Source organism: Melopsittacus undulatus, chromosome 5 (assembly GCF_012275295.1).
Source record: "Melopsittacus undulatus isolate bMelUnd1 chromosome 5, bMelUnd1.mat.Z, whole genome shotgun sequence".
Taxonomy (NCBI): domain Eukaryota; kingdom Metazoa; phylum Chordata; class Aves; order Psittaciformes; family Psittaculidae; genus Melopsittacus; species Melopsittacus undulatus.
In genome coordinates, this window is record NC_047531.1 from 47,526,331 (window position 1) to 47,547,186 (window position 20,856).

The following is a 20,856-nucleotide window of genomic DNA, read 5'->3' on the forward strand; positions in this document are numbered from 1 at the left end:
AAAAGGTCTTGTGCTTTTTCAAACAATCTCTGCCTATCCCCACTGCTTTCTCCAATAAGTTAAGAATATTTCAAGATCACGTGTCAGGTATCTGCACAGGACTGATCTAACCTCTGCATGTTCTGTGATGCTTCAGTGCATTCTGAGAATGGCCCAAGCCTATTTCAGGAAACTGCAATGGAAACAAGGAGATAAGATATTTCTACTGCATGTGCACAAACAGTTCTGGTTGACCATGGCAGCACTTAGCACAGGCTGCCAGGAGGCTTTCCTTGGTTTGTTGCTAATCTGTAAAGTGAGTCTAAGGGGTGAAACATGATAGCTCCAAGAGGGAAGAAGTGGAGGGGGATTAATTTAGTTTAATTTTAGACAGACTAAAATGAGGTGTTGAGACTTTCTCATTCTCTTGATTGTCAATAGAGAGAGACAAGAACCCCAAAGTGTAATTCAGCCCACCAGTTGTAGACAGCTATTTTAGGATGAGCTGAGTTGTTCTGGAGGTGCCTGTTCTTGACATTTGACTAGAGAGGATGTCTAATTCCTATGAAGGTAGTTTTAGGCAGCTAAGGTTAGGCAGGATGATTCCAAGCCTTGGTATTCCTCACATGGGAGGGAGAATGGGAGGAACATCGTGTCACAGGGTGAAGTTAATATTGTAGGAACCACCACAGTATTTGCCTGTGTGTTTCTGAGGCAATACGGGGGCTGCTGAGGAAAATGCTGACACAGCTGGAAGTAGAGCAGCACTAGCAAACACCACTATGTGATGCTTGCTAATATGTTCCCTGTCATTATGCTTCTGAATATATACATCTCTGGGAACAGGAGGACTCTGGGGATAGCATTTGGGATAGTGGATAGCTTTATGGTTTGTTTTCTTCTGACTGGTCTAGTAGCACTTTCAGGATATTTTGTGTATCCAAAAATAATGCTTAAGGTATTGTTTTGGGGTGGGGTTTTTTGGGGGTTTTGGTTTTTTTTGTTTTTGTTTTTTTTTTTAGTTTTGAAAGAGGACATCCGTAGAAGATTCCCTTTTGCCAAATTTTCTTCCCCTGAGAACCAAAGTCACGGTGAATTTTCTTTAGTCATCAGAGGATGGGTATGCCTTGTCTGCCCCAAGCAATGGGTCAATTAGTGTGACAGTTGCTAGCATTGATGAGGGTCAGTGAGGGGTGACATGAACTGCTTTCTGAGAGGCTGAGAACAGTTCCTTCAGCATCCCTGACAGTGGTGTCCCATGGTAATATAAGCAGGAAATTACTAGGTCAAGGAATTGAAAACAAAACCCCAATTCAGTATCACTGTTTACCTCATAGGCAGTCATGTTGAGCTTGATGGAGCAGAACATGCAAGGAGTGAAGACTGTAAAGGTCATGTAGGAAGGGCCTGAGCAGTTTTTCAGGGGATTTAATCTAGTTTGTAGCCTTTTCTGCAAGGGGGAGAATGGGCTCAAAGCGTGCCTGTGCATGTGTGGACTTTATAGCACAGGTAAGATAGACTTAATTAGCCCAACACTACTTGGAGCTTAGCACTTGGAATGACGTATCACTTGTACTGCACATGCACAGCATATAGCTCTCTGCAGTGAAGGTAATGCACTGCCTGGAAAGACCTGGCAGCTCCAGTTGTTAGCTAGTCTTACCTGCTTAGGTACTGTTATCATAGCTTCTTGGTGTGATGCCTACCAGAACAGCATCTGAATGTTCTGTGTGTTGCCTTTCCTTGGGAAGCAAGGCAGAGATTTCTGCAGATGAGGAATAAAAGTGTACTGAGGGCTAGCTCATCCAAGAACAGGCAGGATGCTTGTGCCAGAGCCTAGATGTCCAGCTATCTTGAGCATAATTGGAAAATCTGTGTTTCCCATACCATGAAAATTGCAGGGATAAAGCAGATAATAGTCAAGGTTTAGTTCTTCCATACTCATTGAAAGATTTTGCTCACTCATGGACATTATGGTGTATTCCAGACACGATCTGTGAGCTTGTAGGTGGAGTATGATTAATGAAAAAAACAGTTATTTTCTTGAGTATTTGCTGGGTCTTTCTAGAATGTCTTTTGCTGTACACAGCAGTGCTGTTACTGAGTTGTGATACTGTTGAAAGCTTATGCTGATTTGGGTAATATGACTAAGGAAGAAAAGCCCCAACTGGTAGACATTCTGTGGATGCCCAGAAGTTAGTTCAACTTCACGGCCTAGCAGAATTAGTAGTAGTTTCTTTATATTTTTATATGCAGTATCTGGGCCTGGCATAAGATCTGTTAAATCAATGTTTTTTTTCTTCAGAAAGAAAAAAAGTTTGTTGTTCTTAAAGGAGGTGGGCAATAGAGAAATACCCTGTGATAATAAAGGAGTTCAAGAAATAGAATACAGCCTGGAGAAAAAAAACACAGCTTAGGTGGCACAGCAGTAAGGATCTATAGCTCTGGGATTGCTTGGGATTTTTTTCCCTCTTTTGCCTCACTTTAATGTTAACAGTTAAACTGAGTATGAATGTACACTCTATAAATAAAGCTGACAGAGAAAAGAATAGGCTGAGAAACACTATGAAACTGTGATTTTCACTGACTCTAACTTTTTTAACGTTTAAACACTGGCCATTCATAGAGCTGATGGGGGAAAAAAAAAGAGACTGAGTGTTTTGAAAAGATCCAAATTTTAAAGCTGAAGTTTTCAGGATATCATCCTCAGTGTTTCAGAAATAGGGTATGTTTTGTTTGGTCCAGTGTATACATGCAATGGTTGTTTCATTGCTATGCACGGACTTCATTTTGCTGCTAACAGGTGGGTTTTCCTGAATTGTAGTGGTAAAGTCAGGTCAGATAAGGACACATGCTAATTTCTGACTGTATCCAACTGCCAGTATATCTATGGGCTCATATTTCAATTAAACTGTGTTGTAAGAAAGATTATGAAAAAGGAGAAGGAGAGGAATTATGTATATATGATATTTTCTTTATGGCACCCATCAGTGCTGGGCTAATTTTAGGAGGTGGGGTAGAATTCTATTTCTGCATTCATTTAGTTAGACAAACATGAAATCCTTGCTGAGGTCAGCAGGAGTTGCATATGCTGGGAGCTTGAGGAGGTGTCTGGGCTGATACTTAGAACAAGTGCCAGAAGTTTGAAACTCTTACAGCAGCAACACTGGAAAATAGGTTTGCTGTCTAAAAGAAAAATTCTTTGGTTCAGAAGAAATTGTTTGAATCACGTGAAGGAGTAAGATTCTAAACTTGAACTAATTTAATTTCTCCCTAATTATGAGCTATATAAGGGAAAAATTGTTCAGGATGTTGGCAGAGCTTGCAGTGTTGGCATTTTGCTCACTTAGTGCCACTGGAACTAATGTGAGTGGGAAAAAGTGGTCCCTGTGCTGAATTGCAATAGCTTGTTAGCAGGTGGGTATTCTGCCTTGCCAGCAGATCAGATGGGGAGACTTCCCTCAGGGTCTAGCTAGTGCCATTAGTCCTTCATCCTTGTAAGCACTAAAAGTTCATTGCTTGCCATCTCACAGTCTAGGAACATAGATTGTAAAGAAGAGAAAAGTTGTTACTTAAGATGACTTAGAGCATTTTATTCTTTCTCTAGATGTACAGGGGCTTCCAGATAATGCCACATGTTCAGTACATCTACACAGAAGCCTCTGAGAGTCTTTGTGGAGTCAAGCTGGAGGTCAACAAGTACCAGTATCTGATTACAGGTAAAGGACAGTGTACTTCTTCATACACAAAACCTCTTCTGTTCTATACGTACAACTGCTAAGGGTGGACATGGGCATGGGCAGCTGTGTAGACAGCTCTATATGCAGCTTCCCAAGTGTTCAACAGTATGTTAGTGTTCAGTACTCTTTAATGCTGAGAGTCATTTCACTCTCTAGATTTCCCTCTCTTTTCTAAAGTATCTCATATAGCCAGTCTTGTCATGACAAATATGTGTGTGTGACAGTCCACAGCTGTCAGTTTGTACCTGAGCTGGCATGTCTGTCCCATACAACTGGTTGCTACTCAGCTGTGCCAGAAATGAAAGATACCTTTAGGAATGAGCTGGAGAAATGCAAGCTGCTGAGATGGGGGGGATGCAAGAAGATAAAGGTGTAGCAGTTGCCAAGTTTTGTTTCTAGTGAAGGTGTTAATTCACTTTGCTCTGTTGTTAAGAGGACTTTGCAGCATTACTCACCTGCATGTTGTTGGTGCTTACAGCTGGCACTTCAGTCCTATAGCATACAGAAGGTGCTGTAATCTTGCTGGCCAGAGATGCCTGAACCAGTTTATAAAAGAAAGTAGTTGCTGAGCAGTGACTGAAGCCAAACATATTGAGAGCATTAGTAATGTCAGGAAACGAGAAAAGTGATTGAGCTGAGAAGTGCTAACTTGTGACTGTGTCTCTGTTTTCAAGGCCGTGTGTATGAAGGGAAGGTTTACACTGGCTTGTGCAACTGGTATGAGAAATGGGACCGGCTGACTCTGTCCCAGCGTAAAGGACTGAATCATCGTTATCATCTGGGCTGTGGATGCAAGGTATGTGTGCCTAATTAGGTGGCTTTAAGACATTCAAACCCTAGAATTCTGTTTCCCTGGCTGATAATATCAAAGATGCTGGTGAACAGCCAGGAAGAGAAATGGAGCACAACAAGTTTTACTGGGAGAAAGTAAAGCTCAGCTGTAGTGTTGAGACCAGAGAAGAGACAATCCAATAAAAGTGCAGAGTCTATGCCTTTTAAATGCCCTGTTGGAGTTAACTGGGGTTGTGGAAGTTTTTCAGAATCCATGCAGAATCATTTGCAGGTGAATGAAATCATGTACCAGAGGCTTGGCAAGATATGTCCAGCTTTTTTCCTGTGCAAACATTTTGAGTACTTAAAACCTCACAGCCTGGCACTGGCACTAAGATTTTTGCTCATGGCCCCAGGCCTGCAAAAACATAAGACACAAGCTCAGCTTTTCTACACCTGAAAAGCCCTTTTGACTCTGGGATTACCCATGTATGTGAAGCTAAGCACACGCTTATGTGCTAGCTGAACTGAGGCTGAATTTTGTGTTAGAAAGCAAGGTTTGTGGGTGTGGAATTTTGAGTCCCTTGACTCTGGTAAAAAGGCATTTTATGGTGTTCTTCCATGTACCCTTACCTGATTGCTTCTTACCATTGCAGATTAGGCCCTGCTACTATTTGCCCTGCTTTGCAACCTCCAAGAATGAGTGCATTTGGACAGACATGCTCTCCAACTTCGGCCACTCGGGATACCAAGCAAAGCACTATGCCTGCATCCAGAGGGTGGAAGGTTACTGCAGCTGGTACAGAGGATGGGCGCCTCCAGATAAAACAATAATCAATGCCACAGATCCCTGAGCACGCTATCCCTTCCTTATCTCCCCTCTCCCTTACTTGTGGCTGATCTTCCTTTGGACACTAACTCTTATCAGATCATGACGATGACAATGAAATTAGTGCCTGTTTTCATGCAAATTTTAGCACTTCGAACACTTAAAAAAAAAGAAAAGGAAAAAAAAAGAAAAGAAAAAAATGTCTGTGCTACCTTACTGAGTTTGTAATCACCTTTTCCATTTTTTGATACCACTCATTTTGATTAGACGACATTTGGGAGCTTACTTTTGCACACCAGAGGGAAAATGGGAGGGAAAAAAAAAAGGAAAAAAGAAAAAAAAAAAGAAAAAAGCTGGAGCTCTTGCTCTCTTACACGTATCATTAGCTGTAGCAATATAATCTCTATTTTTTTAGGAAAACAAAAATCTAAAAACTATGCCAGTTAGGCACTGTATTCTTCTATGTTCTGGCTTCCCGTCACCCCTCCTCATGTGCTAAGTGCTGAAAATATGTAGACAAATCTATTTGAAGGAAAACAGGTTTCATTAATCAGATTGGCAAATTAAGCAAACTGAAAAGAAACCCAGCCTAAGCTGTGGAAAAAATGACATCCAGAAAAAAATCCTCCTCTGTGGGAGAGACTGGCAATGTGATTGACTCCAGCAGTGGGAGAATTCACCTGGTGTCTGACCGTATCATCTGGTAAAAGCATTGTTGACTGATTGTCCTGGCTAATTCAGTCACAGTGTGGATGCAACAGCACATTTAAAGTTCTGTCTTTCTCCAGAACAAAAGAAAGAGTATTTTGTATTTTTGTTGTTGTTTAAAAAACAAAAGCCCCATGCCCTATTTTCAGGGAGGTAAATCTGCCTACAGCAGAACAGATGAAGTGCTGTGCCATCCTATTTTGAGCAGCATTGGCCCCTGAATTTTTTGCAGCTTAGCTTCTACAGGAAAACAAGCTTGTGAACACCTTCAACCAAACAGATGTAAAATGCCAACTGTAAATCAGTCTTGTAGAAGAGGGAACGGGGAGACTTGCTAGAGCTCTTACTATTAAAAACAAAAAAAGTCTATTGCCAAAATAGTGTTTTGCTGAACTAAGATGTATATACACATAATGACATAAGCTATTTTTGACAGGACATGGAATTTTTTGGCGTTGTAAACAAAAGAATGGTTTGATTGTGTTTTAAAGACAGAAATATTGACATTCCGAGTCAGTGAGTTGTTTTTAAGATATTGAAGCTCCAGTGTATCTGCAGTAGCAGCTACAGTCATTGTTTCCTCTGTACCTCCCTGCGCCACAGTTCCTCCCCTGCAGCTACAGTAGCTGCATCTGTTTATATAGTGAAAGGAAGTGGGGGTGGGAGGCACTAGGCAAGGAAAAGTGGTCTCCTAGTAAGTGCTGGCTGGGATCATAAAATCTCAGCTGCCCAGAGGATTCCTTCTGTGTCAAGTGCTGTGTTTCCCTCTAGGCGCTGTTAAGCATAGCTCTCTGCATGTGCTCATACCATGTCCTGCAGTGATGTGGGAGGAGGAGCCTTACTGTCTTGTGCTTTGCTGTTGACTGGAGAAGTTTTTTCGTTCTATTTTGTTTTTTATTAAGAAAACTATAATATAATTTTTCTTATCAAATAAAAGTATTTTAAGTTTTAATGATGGTGAAGAAGAAGGGGTGCTGATGAAATGGGTGACTGAGTTTTGGATGGGGAGGGCTTGGGCAGGGAGAAGATTATGCTTAACTTCATTTTTGTATTATTATGATTATTTATCTTAAGTTTCCATATATCTTCAGTTCATTCCACTTAGAAGGCAGAGCTGCCACCAGCAGGAAAAAGTGTTGCAGTGATTCCAGGTCAAGGCAATACAGCATTTTACAGTCAGTGACCTCAGTTACTGGGGAGTTGTTTGGGATCTCTTTGCCCAGTGGAAAGGAAGGGGTGTCTGAGATGGGCCCTGATGCATTTTAATGTTTCTACAACCTCTGAAATGCCCCATTTACTAGATGATTGTTGCAGGAAAAAGCATGTAGCTTCATGTTTGACATGAACTTTAAAGGGCATTTTCAAAGAGTTGATGTAAGAGGTGCCTAGGTCTGCTGTGTGTGTTTTGTTTTGAGCTGCTTAGTGGCAACACAGCACCATACATGTTGAAAGTCTGTTGGATTTTCCTGTGATTCAGGCTTGGAACACTTTTCAGAAGTCCTCTTCCCAGTGACTACTCCTAAATTACATAGGATCAGGTTGTGGGTCAGAATGTCGCCTCTTTTGGCAGAGTACAAGCCTGGGCTTTGGCATAGTGGAACAATCTCTGTTCAAGCTGTGCACAGCTGACAAAATCCCTGAGAGTCACTGAGGACAGAGTGGTCACCCTCACTGTTTGCATCATGTGGAGTCAGCATTGCTGGAGATGGCCATCCTCAAGCTCAAGACGACATCGCAAAGCTGACGTCTCTTTGAGCTGCAGCCACCTTTCATGGCTTTGGAAGGCTAAATGAAAATGCCCCTTGATGCAGTGAAGCGTTGATTTGAATTTTCATTATACTGCAGCTCTGCGTATTTTACCTGTCACTGATCCATTTAGCTAGCTGAGATATCACAGTATTGCACTCAAATTATTGTGAAAATATTTGCATTCTAGTACTAAGAGGACGTGTGTCCCTAAGTAGGATATAATGTAGCTATGTGCTTTGTAAACAACAAACCAGCAGATGCATTACCAGAAAATGAAGTGTATTCCCATTTTATATTGCAGACGGTAAAATATTTCTGAGATGCAGACAGCTAGAACAGCAGGGGTAAGGATTTGGTAGCAAATCTTTCCCCTTGCTGTGTAAAGAAACAGTTGTTAAGGCTTTTAAATATGTGGAGCCAAAAGGAGGGGGAAGAATCCAGTAAAAATACATTTCTTTTGGGAGGCTTCTTGATTTTGTTTCTGTGCATGCTATCAGGGACATGGGTTTCTTGGGCTAAGCTTTAGATTGTGCTTGTGTTAAGAATCTGAATGAAGGCTCCCTTGAAATGGGATGGGGCCTTTAAATGGATTGAAGAGGCTCTAAATCAGACTCAAAGACTTCTTCCTTTCTATCTGCTCTCCTTTCTTCTGTCTTGCTAAGCCACTTCTGCCTGCTAATGGACAAAACTCTGTCCCTCCTAACAGCAAGCCATGCAATATGTGGGAACACCAGGCATGGTGATGTGAGGAGGCAGGTGTGAAGTTCTCCCCAGACTTGTTAGGCTGTGGAGCATATAATGCTTTGCAGCAGCACAGGTATCTTACTGTCACCTCTGACATGCGCCTCACTTCGCCCCATAGCCTAAGGTCAGACTCAGTGGCACAGCTCATGTGAGCACGACCTTTGGACATGTAGGGAATTGGGGCTTCCCCCCTCCATGCTTTAGATATACCAACATTATTAAAAGTACTTTTTAAAATGCGTAGCTCATTTCTAGACTGTTGCTGTTGGCTTTCTGATTTACAGATATTTTCTTTGGAGTGTTTTCCCCTTTAGAATTTCAAAAAACTATGAAAAAATATATTGACTGTTTGGGAAAGATTGGATTTGATTTGCCTTTTCCAAAATGGAGGGGGTAGGGAGCAAAAGGAGACTTGTGTGTGGAGTACCTTGAATACAGTTCTCCTGTGGGAGGCTTCCCCCTCTTCTGCATAGGACAGAATTGCCTTTTAGTTCTAACTTTCCCATGTTTTGAAGAGTTATGTGGCCCTTCAGGCAGGACTATTCTAAAACCTAAATCTGTGTGGCTGTATCCCATTTATACTTGGCCGAAGTGAAATGCTACCTCACAGTGAAGGGCAGCATACTGTTGTGTTTTTTACAGTAAAAACTGTTTGAAGGAAAGGCCTCCATGGGAACAAGTTTCTATTCTTTCAGATGTCTCTGAAAGTATATCTCACTTACTACGTATTTTATAGCTTAGAAGGGCAGAACAATATTTAGAGAACTGAAAAACTTTTGTCTTCTTTAGAATAAGTGGCTTTTGGGGCTACCAGTCTTGAGAACAATCTTTGCAATCCACTAAACATTGCTGCTGCTTTGCCTGTACTGGCTTTTCCTTCTCTCTACCACTGTCCTTTCTTCATAGAGCCGCTCTGCTGTTCCTGATAGTCATGGAAACTTGGGGAGGGAACCAGACCCGTGTGAAAAATCTTGTCCAGAAGGAATGTATTTGTTGCTAAATTTTCTAGCACTGTTTACAGTTTTCCTCCATGTTATTTATAAATTTTATATTCAGTGAATGTATATTGTCTTTTAAGGTAATGTTGCATAATGTTCACTTTTTATAGTGTCCTTTTATTCTAAACAGTAAAGTGGTTTTATTTCTATCACAGACATTCTGTCTCTGCTTCACTTATGTTAGTTTCTGTCCACTTCAAGTGTACACAAATGGATTTGCAAGTGGATTTATTCATTTCCTTCCCTTTTGTGATACTGTTTTATTGGGCCCAGAGCAGATATTCCGCTTCTGGCAACTCTTGCGCTTTGGTAAAGATCCTTCCAGCAGTCCCTCCCTCTTGTTAAGAGCTTGATTTAAGAATTGTTATTGGGGTCATAAGCCCAGGAGAGGTGAAATATCCCTTTTGAAGTTAATGTATCCCACTTGTTAACTGGCCATAGGGGGTCACTACAGAGCAAGGCAGTCATTATGGCTGTCGTGTAGCACCAGTAGGGCCTTGGAAGAACAGTTGCCAGATTGCTGTTAATTCCAGTAAACAGATCGCTGGGGGGAAGGTTAAATGGTGTGTGCCCATGGCAAAGGAAAAAAAGATTCATCTTTCAGATCTTTTCTGCTGTGGAATGTCAAAGCCTTGTGTGCTCTTTTTAGGCTTGCTGTTTTAAGGCTGGTTAAAAATGCACCATTGTCTTGAGTTGGAAGCTTCAGAAAAAATATTTTCAACTAAATTAAAATGCTTACACAAAGGTTCCTACTCTTAGAAATTTCCTTTATCTCACTTTTACTACAGGAAAATCTCTACATGGATGAAAGACTGAAACGGATTTTTGATCTGTTCTATGTTTAAATGTTTAGAAAGTAGGATTTGGAAAGTTTTGGACATAGAAGGATGAGGATGTCTTATGTGAGACCTCCATTGCTTAAAGTTTATCACATTGCAAAGAGGTAAAACCATAACACTAGTTATAAACACTTCCAGGGGGCCAGCCATCAAAGGACCACAGCGTATTTTATGAGTGTACAGCTTGAAAATGCCTCCAGGAAAGGGAAGAAAAAGAGTGGGAAAGATGGATCATTATATTCCTATTTGACACATGAAGAAGCTGATGTGCAACGGGCAAGCAACTTTCAGAGGTGCTTGGTGGAGGATGAATGCAACAGGATGACTGCAGTAGAGCTTACTTGGTGTAAGCATTTGCCCTCTCAGCATCTCACAGCCCCAGATGCTGTGAGGGTGCACCCAGATAAGATCTAGTGAAGTTGTGTAGATTCATTCTGTGAGGTATACACCCCCAGCCTGGAAAGGGCTGGCCTGAATTTGCTCAAGTGGATTGTTGCTTGTGTAAATGTTTGGAAAGTGATTGGCTTAAACAAAATTGCTCAAACTTGCTCGTCCACGATAGTGTTTGCATTCAGATGAGATTATCCACAGTTTCAAAACATTCCTGTATTCTTTTGGAAGTAAGCAATAGCATCTGCAGGTAGGTGATCAGTTACAATGAATATATGAAGATCAATACTCTGATAAACGAAACTGCTAGGCTGATAACAAATGTGTTTACATGCCAAGGAATCAAGAACAGTATTCCCACAAGAAAACAATTCTAGAAGTGCTGGGTAATATATTTGCAACAAAAACCTTAATCAACTCTTTTAAAATTACCATTCCCGAAGTAATGGTCACACAAAATCATAGCTGTTCTGAAGCATCACATGCCACAAACCCCTCTTCATGAATCAGCAGGAATTACATGCAACAGGATTTATCAACTATTTTGTCTTAAATGTTTGCAACAAACTGTCACGTAGTGTTGAAGGACCATCCATATCTGCAGTAACACAGCTGGTACCACTGCATTACTTGCAGTGAACTTATATGACTGCACTTACCTTTGTGATGTGCCTGTGAAATATGGAAGCACTGCTGTCCACACAGCATGGGTAGAGAACAGAGTATTGGAGCAGGGAGATGGACTGTTCCTTCAAGGTATTCAGGTACCTAGCAAGCACCAGTGGGACTTTTCCCAAGTTGGGAGTGAAAATTCATGAAGGATTATTCATCCTTTTAACCCAGGGAAAACCAGAGGCAGGAACAGTTTTAAACAAAGCCACTCGCTTTGCCACGTTGCCCAGGACTAAAGGCACCTCTGTAGATCTCTTTGCAAGGGTTTGGTACAGTGCCCAGCAGGCACACAGGGCACTAAGTGTTTAGATGTTGACAGGAAGAATAGGCCCCAGAAACACTATGCAAAGCAGTATTACAAGCTGAAGCAAACTGTTTTTCAGGAGCTCCCATTTACTTTGAGTACCTAGTCAGGCTGATAAATGTTTCACGGGTGGCAACCATGTGGCAGACCAAGGGAACTGACATTGTGAAAGAAACACCTCATATGGCCCAGGTCCCCAATTGTCAACATATTTTAAACAACTCCAGGAGGGGAAAAAGTCCAACTTTATCTGAATGATTTCGTGCTCTAAGGGATGAGCTTTTGTTGACTAGATTTTAAGAGCATGTTCTCATTTTTCACTTTTTCAGGGTTCACACATGACCTGGGGAGGGCTGGGCAAGAAAGGAAAGAGGTTCCACAGCAGTGAGCTTTGCATACGGCTTTTTAGCTAGTAAGTCCCTGTGAGTAAAATTGAGACTCTTCCCAGCATTCCCACTTCCACCTCTCGTGCCCAGCTCGTATTTGTTGCTTCTCCCCCATCTATGCTGGCAGCAGAAGAAAGCAAAGGTACTCACCATCTGCTTATGGCTTGGGAAGAACGTTTGGTCCACAAGGGGAAACTTCTCAGGACCCAGTGAGTTGAAGATTTTGATGAGCTGAGAGAACTTGGGGTGAGGGAGGAGGAACAAAAAACAGACACAGTGGGTGTCAGTGACTTACTGTGTAACAAGTAAGTGCTTGAAAAATGTTCTGATACTGGTGGGGAGTTGAGAGTGAGCAAAGCATGTTGTTGTGCCTTTCCCACCTTGCTTTCTTGGACTGAGAAATAAAGTTGCTGTATTTACTCAGGGCCAAGCCAGCCTGAGTACACAAACCTTGGACTGAGGGAGCAAAGAAGGGGCTCAAGAGCCAGAAAGGATCAGCCTGAATTTAGTTACAGATCTGGTATGTACAAGCTGTGCTTTCCAAATGTGGCTGGGGAGAAAGTGGGGGGGCCCTTCTTGGGAGAGGAAAGGGCTCAGAGGAGTGATCAGGCAGGAAATCAGTGCCACCACTCCTGAGCACAGGCAAAATAAATCAAAGCTCTTCCCTGGATCTCTGCCCCACAACCAAATCAAAGCGAGACACATTTCTTCATTGTGCTGAAGGGAAGAATTGCTAAGGCACAGAGATGTCTAGAGGGAATTGACAGTGATTTCTAGATCTATTAAACCAAGGAAGTGTGAGCCCACTGTCAATCATAATTGGCATTTATTATGAACCAAGGGTCTCCCAACAGCCCCCAGTGCATGGCAGGAGAAAGAGGTCATCATCTGCTAGCCCTGTCCCAGTGAGGTCTGAGGGATGTACCAGTCTGTGAGGGTGTTATCTACAGAAAGCAGTATGTAACATTGATGGGGAAAGAAACACTGCTGATATTTCATGTAAAAGGTGAACATTTGCTGTTGTCCCCACTTGTCAGCTTGAACTTCACCATTATCGTTACTATTACAAACTGTTTATAATTCAGGGTTGTTCCCAGCCTGACACAAAACTCCCCATGGCAGGACTGAGTTTTGATTTCTTTTCAGGTTCCAAAACTGCAGCAGAAGTGCAGCACAACAAATTCTTGCTCAGCATCAGCCATCTCTGAAGCGAGCAGACTCTTCTGTACATTGTATTCAGCCTCCCTGTTCAATCTATCATTGATCAGCTGGAGAAAACCCCAGAACTCAACAACCATGGCATAAAATGTTGTTGAAGCAGGGTTGATTTACCAAAGAGAGTAAGAGGTAATATATCCCAGAAACCTTTTGGATCAAAGGAGCAACTTAGGTTCTTTACAATCACACATCTAACCATCCTACTTTCTCTCTGAAGAGGTACAGCCCCATTACCATGGTCAATGCTGAACTGGCAGTGCTGCTGGTGAAGTGGTTAGACTGGCAGCCTTGCAGAAGGGGGAAACATAGAATAGCTAGGATTGGAAAGGACCTTAAGATCACTCAGTTCCAATGCCATAAAGCTGAATAAAGTAGCTTGATTATTTTCATGGATATTTAGAAAATAAAATGATTGAGGATTACTTCATGAATAAGAATTTTGGTTCCTGCTTGTGCTGGTAGATGTAACCATTCCCCACTGGTGTCCTATTTGCAAAGTAACTCACAAACTGAATTTAGTTTCAAAGACACCCCAGAATGGGATAAAATCAAGCTAAATTAATAAAAGTCTCCAGTCTGGGCCAAGAGTCACTGTTGCGCAAGTTCCTTCAAGTTTCTCATCAGAGGGATGCATTTGTCTCGAAGGAAAACTTTGTGTCACCTGAAGGAGGTAACACACAAATTAAGGAAAGGAGACAAGGGGACAAGGGAAAGGCAAGAAAGCCTTTTTTCTTCCCAATAGCATCATCTGCCTCATCTTACATTCTGAGCACTTCCGAGCAATGGCTGAAGCCAGTAAATGTACCCCCAAGGTTACACTGCAGATAAAGAGGGAGTTATGAAAATGTTTTCTGTTGAGTTGCTACCTTAAAGGTTCCTGTCATCGTCACCAGGCCAGTTAAGGAAAACCATTTCTATATAAGAAGTTGAAACTTCCCTTGGTGGTGGTGAAGAAATACCCCTTTGGGAGTTAAAGGGTGGTATGGGTGTGAAAAACAAGATGCAGCCAGTGTGCAAAAGCTGAGGCTGCAAGGTGTGTGCCAGAACTGAAGGGGCAGATGCCAGCAGATTTGCAAACAAATGTGAAGAATTCCTTCCCTAATCTCATAGGTTAAAATGTGGCATTTAAAATAAAACCAGAAAACATCAAGAGGTGGCATATCCTGTCACTGACACCCCTCCCACCCCACATCAGCAGATAAGAGAAAAACTCCCCATGTAGAAGGATTATTGTTGGCAAAAAGGGTGTTGATGCTGGGGAGGGAGGACAGCTTGCTCCTCTTAACTACTTGCACTGGATCTGCACATCCTAGAGAAGAAAAATAAAGGCCTGTTTTGACTAGGAAAGTGAGCAAACAGGGCTTAAAATTTAAACAGAATGAGGCAGAGACAGGGTGAGAAGGAAAAACACCCTGGCTGCGAGCCACACATGCCCCTTGGTGTCTGTGAAAGCAGCACTGGTGAACCATGGACATACATTTATCCTAGGAAAACAGCTCTGACAAAATAACTGGAACAACTGTGCAGCTGACAGAGAGCATCCTGACTTGTTCCTTGGGGTTCCTTTTGAAGCATACAGCTCTTGACTGTTGCTGAAATAGCAAGTTTCATAGGGACAGATGAGAGGCTCAGCCATCTGGAAGCCTCCTCCATCGGCCAAGCATGCAAAAAGGTCTGACCTTGGTATAGACCCTCATGGGAAAATTCCCTCCTTTTTGCTATCTTTTTTCTGCCAGTTGTTAGGGACAGGATTTTGGCAAAGAGACACCCATGTTACATGGTGCAGCAGCCTCAGATACCTGATAGCAGGGCTCAAGTAGCACCTCCCTGTGCATTTTAGGTGGATTGGAATGTTACTATCAAAAGCTCAGTGAGATGTAACTGCCCTTTCCACATTTTGGGGCTGTTCAGCCTGGAGAAGAGAAGGCTGTGTGGAGACCTCATAGCAGCCTTCCAGTATCTGAAGGGGGCTACAGGGATGACAGAAAGGAACTCTTCATCAGGGACTGGAGTGATAGGACAGGGGCTAACGGTTTCAAACTGAAGCAGGGGAAGCTCAGGATAGATATAAGGAAGAAGTTCTTTATTGTGAGGGTGGTGAGGCACTGGAATGGGTTGCCCAGGGAGGCTGTGAATGCTCCATCCCTGGCAGTGTTCAAGGCCAGGTTGGATGAAGCCTTGGGTGATACAGTTTAGTGTGAGGTGTCCCTGCCCATAGCAGGGGGGTTGGAACTGGATGATCTTGAGGTCCTTTCCAACCTTAACTATTCTATCATTCTATGATTTTGGTATCAGTTCTTACTTGCTGAGATTCCACTCATTTTAGTGAGATTGTGGCCAGACTGCAGAGCAAGATGTGGGGCAAGGCAATGTGGGACAGTCTGGTCTTAAGTACCCAGAACAGGTACAGAAGTAAAATGCCTTGCCTGGCTGGTTGGACACCAGGGTTACTTACGGAGAGTCTTTATAGAGAAATAAAAAGGTTCATTTGGAAGATCTACTTTGCTCTCATGAGACCCCACCTGGAGTATTGTGTGAAGTCCTTGTGTCCTCAACATAAAAAGGGTATGGAACTGTTGGAACAAGTCCAGAGGAGGCCACGAGGATGATCAGGGGACTGGAGCATCTCCCATATGAAGACAGGCTGAGAAAGTTGGGGCTGTTCAGCCTGGAGAAGAGAAGGCTGCGTGGAGACCTCATAGCAGCCTTCCAGTATCTGAAGGGGGCTACAGGGATGACAGAAAGGAACTCTTCATCAGGGACTGGAGTGATAGGACAGGGGCTAACGGTTTCAAACTGAAACAGGGGAAGCTCAGGATAGATATAAGGAAGAAGTTCTTTATTGTGAGGGTGGTGAGGTACTGGAATGGGTTGTCCAGGGAGCTTGTGAATGCTCCATCCCTGATGGTGTTCAAGGCCAGGTTGGACAGATCCTTGGGTGACGTGGTTTAGTGTGAGGTGTCCCTGCCCATGGCAGGGGGGGGTTGGAACTAGATGATCTTAAGGTCCTTTCCAACCCTAACTATTCTATGATTGTTCAATCTCAAGGCCTTTGCATGTTTTGAATGTACCTAGGTCATCATGTAGCTTATATCCCTTGGCAGTCAATAAGTTTGCCTGGGAATCTCTTGGACTCTGTCAAGACTTCATGTTTCCTGCAGTCTTACAGATGGAAAACTTGCCTTGTAATTATGAATATTAACTGCATGCAATATGAGTACTACTTTGAGCACTGTTGGTATCGCAACTTTTCTAACACAGAAATTACAGTTACTGGTTGAGGCGTTGTCTTTAGTGTGCTTGTAACATTCTTTCACAACAATTCTTAAATCAACTTAAAACTTAGATGTTTCTGTGTATGTAAAACCCCCTGAAAACTCTTTATTTCAGAAATGCCTATTGCAAATTGTGCTCACGTTTAATACAAATTTTAACCTTTGAAAAAATCTGTGTATTTGAGTACTGGAAATCTGGCAAACGTCATTAAGAAATGGGGCTGCATGTTTGAGTAAACTCAAACCCCAAACTCAGCTGATTGTAATTAGAGTTGCTGAAAAAAACATCGTTGCAAATTGCCAAGGAAAAGCAGTCTCACTTCCATCCACCCTCCAGAAAATCATAAACATTTCTATGAAATGGAACCATTTTTGGAAAGAATAAAAAGGGAGAGTGAAAAGCACATTTCCCAGGGGTATTTAGTTTCGTTTCTTCATGTGTCTCAACTTGTTTTCTAGGTCCAGAAAGTTTCCAGTAATCTGTGTTAAGCAGATCCCTTATTTTAAGATGCTTATTTTGCAATCAGAGTGGAATATGCACTGGAGTACTCTGTCCCTATCTCTAAATGAGATACCACAAAATCAATTTTCTCATTCTGCTGCCATTGAAGCTTTCTGCCCTCAAATGCACCATCACAATCTCTACCTGAGCTTCAGCCTCATAAAATGTCCAGGGTGCTGAATACCAGCTCAGATCCCATCTGAGGTTACTCTATGCACTACAGTCGTGTTTGGGGGTGATGTCTGTGCAGGGGCACTAGGGAAAGGAGGTATTTTGCAAACGTATTTTAAGTGTTTACAGGCAGTTTCCCTGACTCCTCTGGGAAGGTTGTCGGAGCCAGCTGTATTCCCCATGAGGAAAGCATGGCACAACTGCACCCAGAATAGCTACAGCCAAGTTACTGGCAGAGCCAATTTCTCCCACACTGCCTTGCCAGCCCTGCTTTTTCTTTTCTTTTCTTTCTTTTTTTTTAACCCAATGTGCTGAGTTTGTTTGTTTTCTTTTATTTTAGGCTCCTAAAAATAGGCCTGTCACATCTTGCCTCCCCTGTACACCATCAGAAACGTAATTACAAGGCATGAGTTGAAAAATGCCAACTAAATCCTGACTGACTCAACCCCAAAATCAGATAGGATAAACCACATGGCTGTCTTCCTCAGCAAAAGCTGGTGTAAAGACGGAAGCTCTTTGTCTGGTCACCAGGGTCATAGAATCATAAAATCAGCTTAGTTGGAAAAGACCTTTAAGATCACCAGGTCCAACTGTTCCCTCAGGACTGCCAAGGCCACCACAAACCCATGTCACTGAGGGCCTCATCTACACGGTTTGTGAACACTTCCAGGAATGGTGATTCCACCACTGCCCTGGGCAACCTGTTCCAATGCCTGAGCACTCTTTCAGTGAAGAAATTGTTCCTAATGACCAGTCTAAACCTCCCCTCATGCAGCTCGAGGCCGTTTCCTCTTGTTCTGTCCTGTCCTTGTTACCTGGGAGAAGAGATCAATCCCACCTCTCTCCATCCTCCTTTCAGGTAGCTGCAGAGCACAATAAGGTCCCTCCTGAGCCTTCTCTTCTCCAGACTAAACCCCCCAGTTACCTCATCTGTTCCTCATCACACTTGTGTTCCAGACCCTTCACCAGCTCTGTTGCCCTTTTCTGGACACACTGCTGTGCCTGCAGCACCTCCTCCCCTCCATCATCACCAACCCTGGGGTCTGCAGAGCTGTTTCACGTGTTTTAATTTCTCCCTTCTGGCTGTTCCATAGCAGTTTTCCCCACTTTTTAAATACGTTATCCCAGAGGTGCTACGACCATTGCTGATGGGCTCAAACAGCATTGAGACAGTTGGCACTGGCTCCATCGGACATGAGGGAAGCTTCTAGCAGCTTCTCATAAAGTCACGCTTGCAGGACCCTGGCTACCAAAACCTTGCCACACAAACCCAATACGACATGCTTCTGCTATCCTTCTGCCTCTTTCCATATCTCTGTCATTCTAAATTCCTTTTTTTTTCCCCTAGACCTAGCGGCTGAAAAAATAATTTCTACCTTTCTTGCTTTTCCATTAGTATAATTTCCTCACAACAAAGCACTAGCCAGAAAAAGTAGAAAGAAAACACAAGTGTAGTTTTCACTTTAGCAAGGAATGGATAATCTTAGGCTGGGGCACCTGGTTACCACAAGTGTGCATCTAATAAGGGATGCTAGAAATAGCATAATTCAGATACCTTGTAAAAAAGTGAATGTTAATGTTTGTTTTAAGGTATTTTTATTGTTTTGGTCAGGACAGAGACGTGCTGCTGTTGAGCTGGTATTATCAACCTACTACTGCTCACCTACTCTGCCTTATAAGAAAACTAAGTCTTGCTTTGTTGTTAGCTGTTTGTGACACATTAGAGTTTGGGACAGGTGAAGCATCTTACTCAAGGTGAGGAAAGAATACCTTGACGTAATGCTACAGAGTTGGCAAAGGAACAGTGTTGCTAGTTTTCCCCCCAGGAATTCCCAGCAGGATTCCTAAGGTATTTAGGTAGTGGTTTTAACCTAAAGAGATGAATTCTCATGACTGGAAGCTGAGTTTAATGCTTTATTGGTACCAGATTGATTTTGCAGTGTTGGCATGCAGTAGAGGTGGCTTGGCACTTACCACCCAGGGCTTGCTGCAGAAGTTGTAGATGGAGTAGAGGGAGTTGACTGTGTGGATGCCACCGTACTGGAGGCCAATGATGAGGCTGCGGAAGTCCTCTCCCAGTGCCATGCTATAGGCATGCTGCCGAATCAGGACAAAGTCCGGCTTGAAGGACCTGCAAGAGACAAGGGGAATGATGCTTTGCTTTCAAATGCTCAGCAACACTTCCAGCCTCCCCTTGTTTGTTTTCCAGCCTTCTGTTTCTTTTCATTAACACATGTTGCTCTCTTTTGGGCTGTTCATCATGGGCCGCTTGCATTTGGAAGTAACACACCAAACAAAAAAATCTAGTCATGTAAAAGGGGAAAAATCCAACATAGCTGCAAGTGTGAGAGCACAGAAACAGGCCAAACAGATTCGCTGCAGTTTCCATGTCACTCAGGCATGCACAGGAACAAGCCACAAGCGGAGCCAAGGGTCATAAATTCACTGGTGGGGGATTCTCTTTTCTTTCTAAAAGCTTGGCCATATTTGGCAAGCTTATTGCAATGTGCGATGCAGATGAGGGAGCAAGTTTATTTCCTGATGATTGAAGTGGATATTGAAGCAATGCCCAGTGGGTGGGAAGATCATAAGGGATTTCAAAAAGCTATTGTACACATCCATACATTGACACACATTACCCCTTTAATCAGTTTACTACATACGCAGTGCATCCCAGGCTCTTACGGCATTGAGTCAACAAGTAAAGGGCAGGCATAGTAATGTAATTAATCAAATGAGCAGAGTCCCTCATCCAGTCCTGTGACTCATGGCATGGACTTCCAGAATATTACTGAGACTAGAGCTGGGACTCCTATGGTTCCACAGCAGCAAATGCACAGAAATGCAGGGTCCTTTTCTAGCTAAGCCAACAGGCGCTGAATTGTCTTTCAAACAGCCACATTTTATTCCTTGCTGATGCTGTGTCTTTGGAGCCATTCAGGAATCTCTGAGAACAGCAGCTGGAAAAGAAACTATTCTCAAAATGGAGCTCAGCAGCTCGTTCTTGAAGGCATGGAGGGGGCTTTTCCACTGAAAAGGGATCATTTTATACTTTAATGGAGGTTGCATCAAGGACATTGGGAAAATTTCCATACTGGACTAAAGTTTTTCACAGAAATGAGCTCTGTAACCAGGTCCCATTACCTCACTACCCTCGAACATTTTCCTTACTAAGAGACTATAATTTCTATACTTTGGATGTATGATCTGGAAATACTTTGGGTTTATAGCCCCTATTTATATTTCCATCATCCTGGCAGGGAAATACGAGATGGTGACTCTGGGACGGATTGTGGCAACAAACCCTGTGTACAAAATCCAGTGACAGCTTTGTTGTTTTAAAGCTGTTCATTTTGGTGTTTGGCCTTGGACTTTTGTTGTCGCCAGAGACATGGTGAGGAGCATGCTTTGCTTTTGTGATGCAAGAGACCAAGCTTTGGAAATGTTGTGATTCCCTCCCATGGAGAATTTTTAAACCCAGGCATGTTCCCTAATGTACTTGGCACCAAAGTTGGTGCTTTTCTCCAGCAACAAGATGCATAATGAGCATTGGGAGGGCTGTGCTATCACTGTGCAGTTGA

The 20,856-nt window shown here is 42.8% G+C and overlaps 2 protein-coding genes across 2 annotated transcripts in view; one reads left to right on the plus strand and one right to left on the minus strand.

Moving 5' to 3' along the window:
- The window catches only part of TIMP3 (TIMP metallopeptidase inhibitor 3), a 34,374-nt gene extending 28,729 nt beyond the window's left edge, over positions 1-5,645 (plus strand). The window contains exons 3-5 of the mRNA XM_005150412.4: positions 3,587-3,698; positions 4,394-4,515; positions 5,147-5,645. Of these exons, the coding sequence (XP_005150469.1) occupies positions 3,587-3,698; positions 4,394-4,515; positions 5,147-5,344 (432 nt within the window). The 3' untranslated portion in view covers positions 5,345-5,645. The remainder of the gene's footprint in view (positions 1-3,586; positions 3,699-4,393; positions 4,516-5,146) is intronic.
- SYN3 (synapsin III) overlaps positions 1-20,856 on the minus strand; it is a 194,647-nt gene that overhangs the window by 115,652 nt on the left and 58,139 nt on the right. The window contains exons 5-6 of the mRNA XM_005150414.2: positions 19,250-19,406; positions 12,260-12,349 (exon numbers count right to left, since the gene is read on the minus strand). Coding sequence (XP_005150471.1) covers positions 12,260-12,349; positions 19,250-19,406 — 247 coding nt within the window. The remainder of the gene's footprint in view (positions 1-12,259; positions 12,350-19,249; positions 19,407-20,856) is intronic.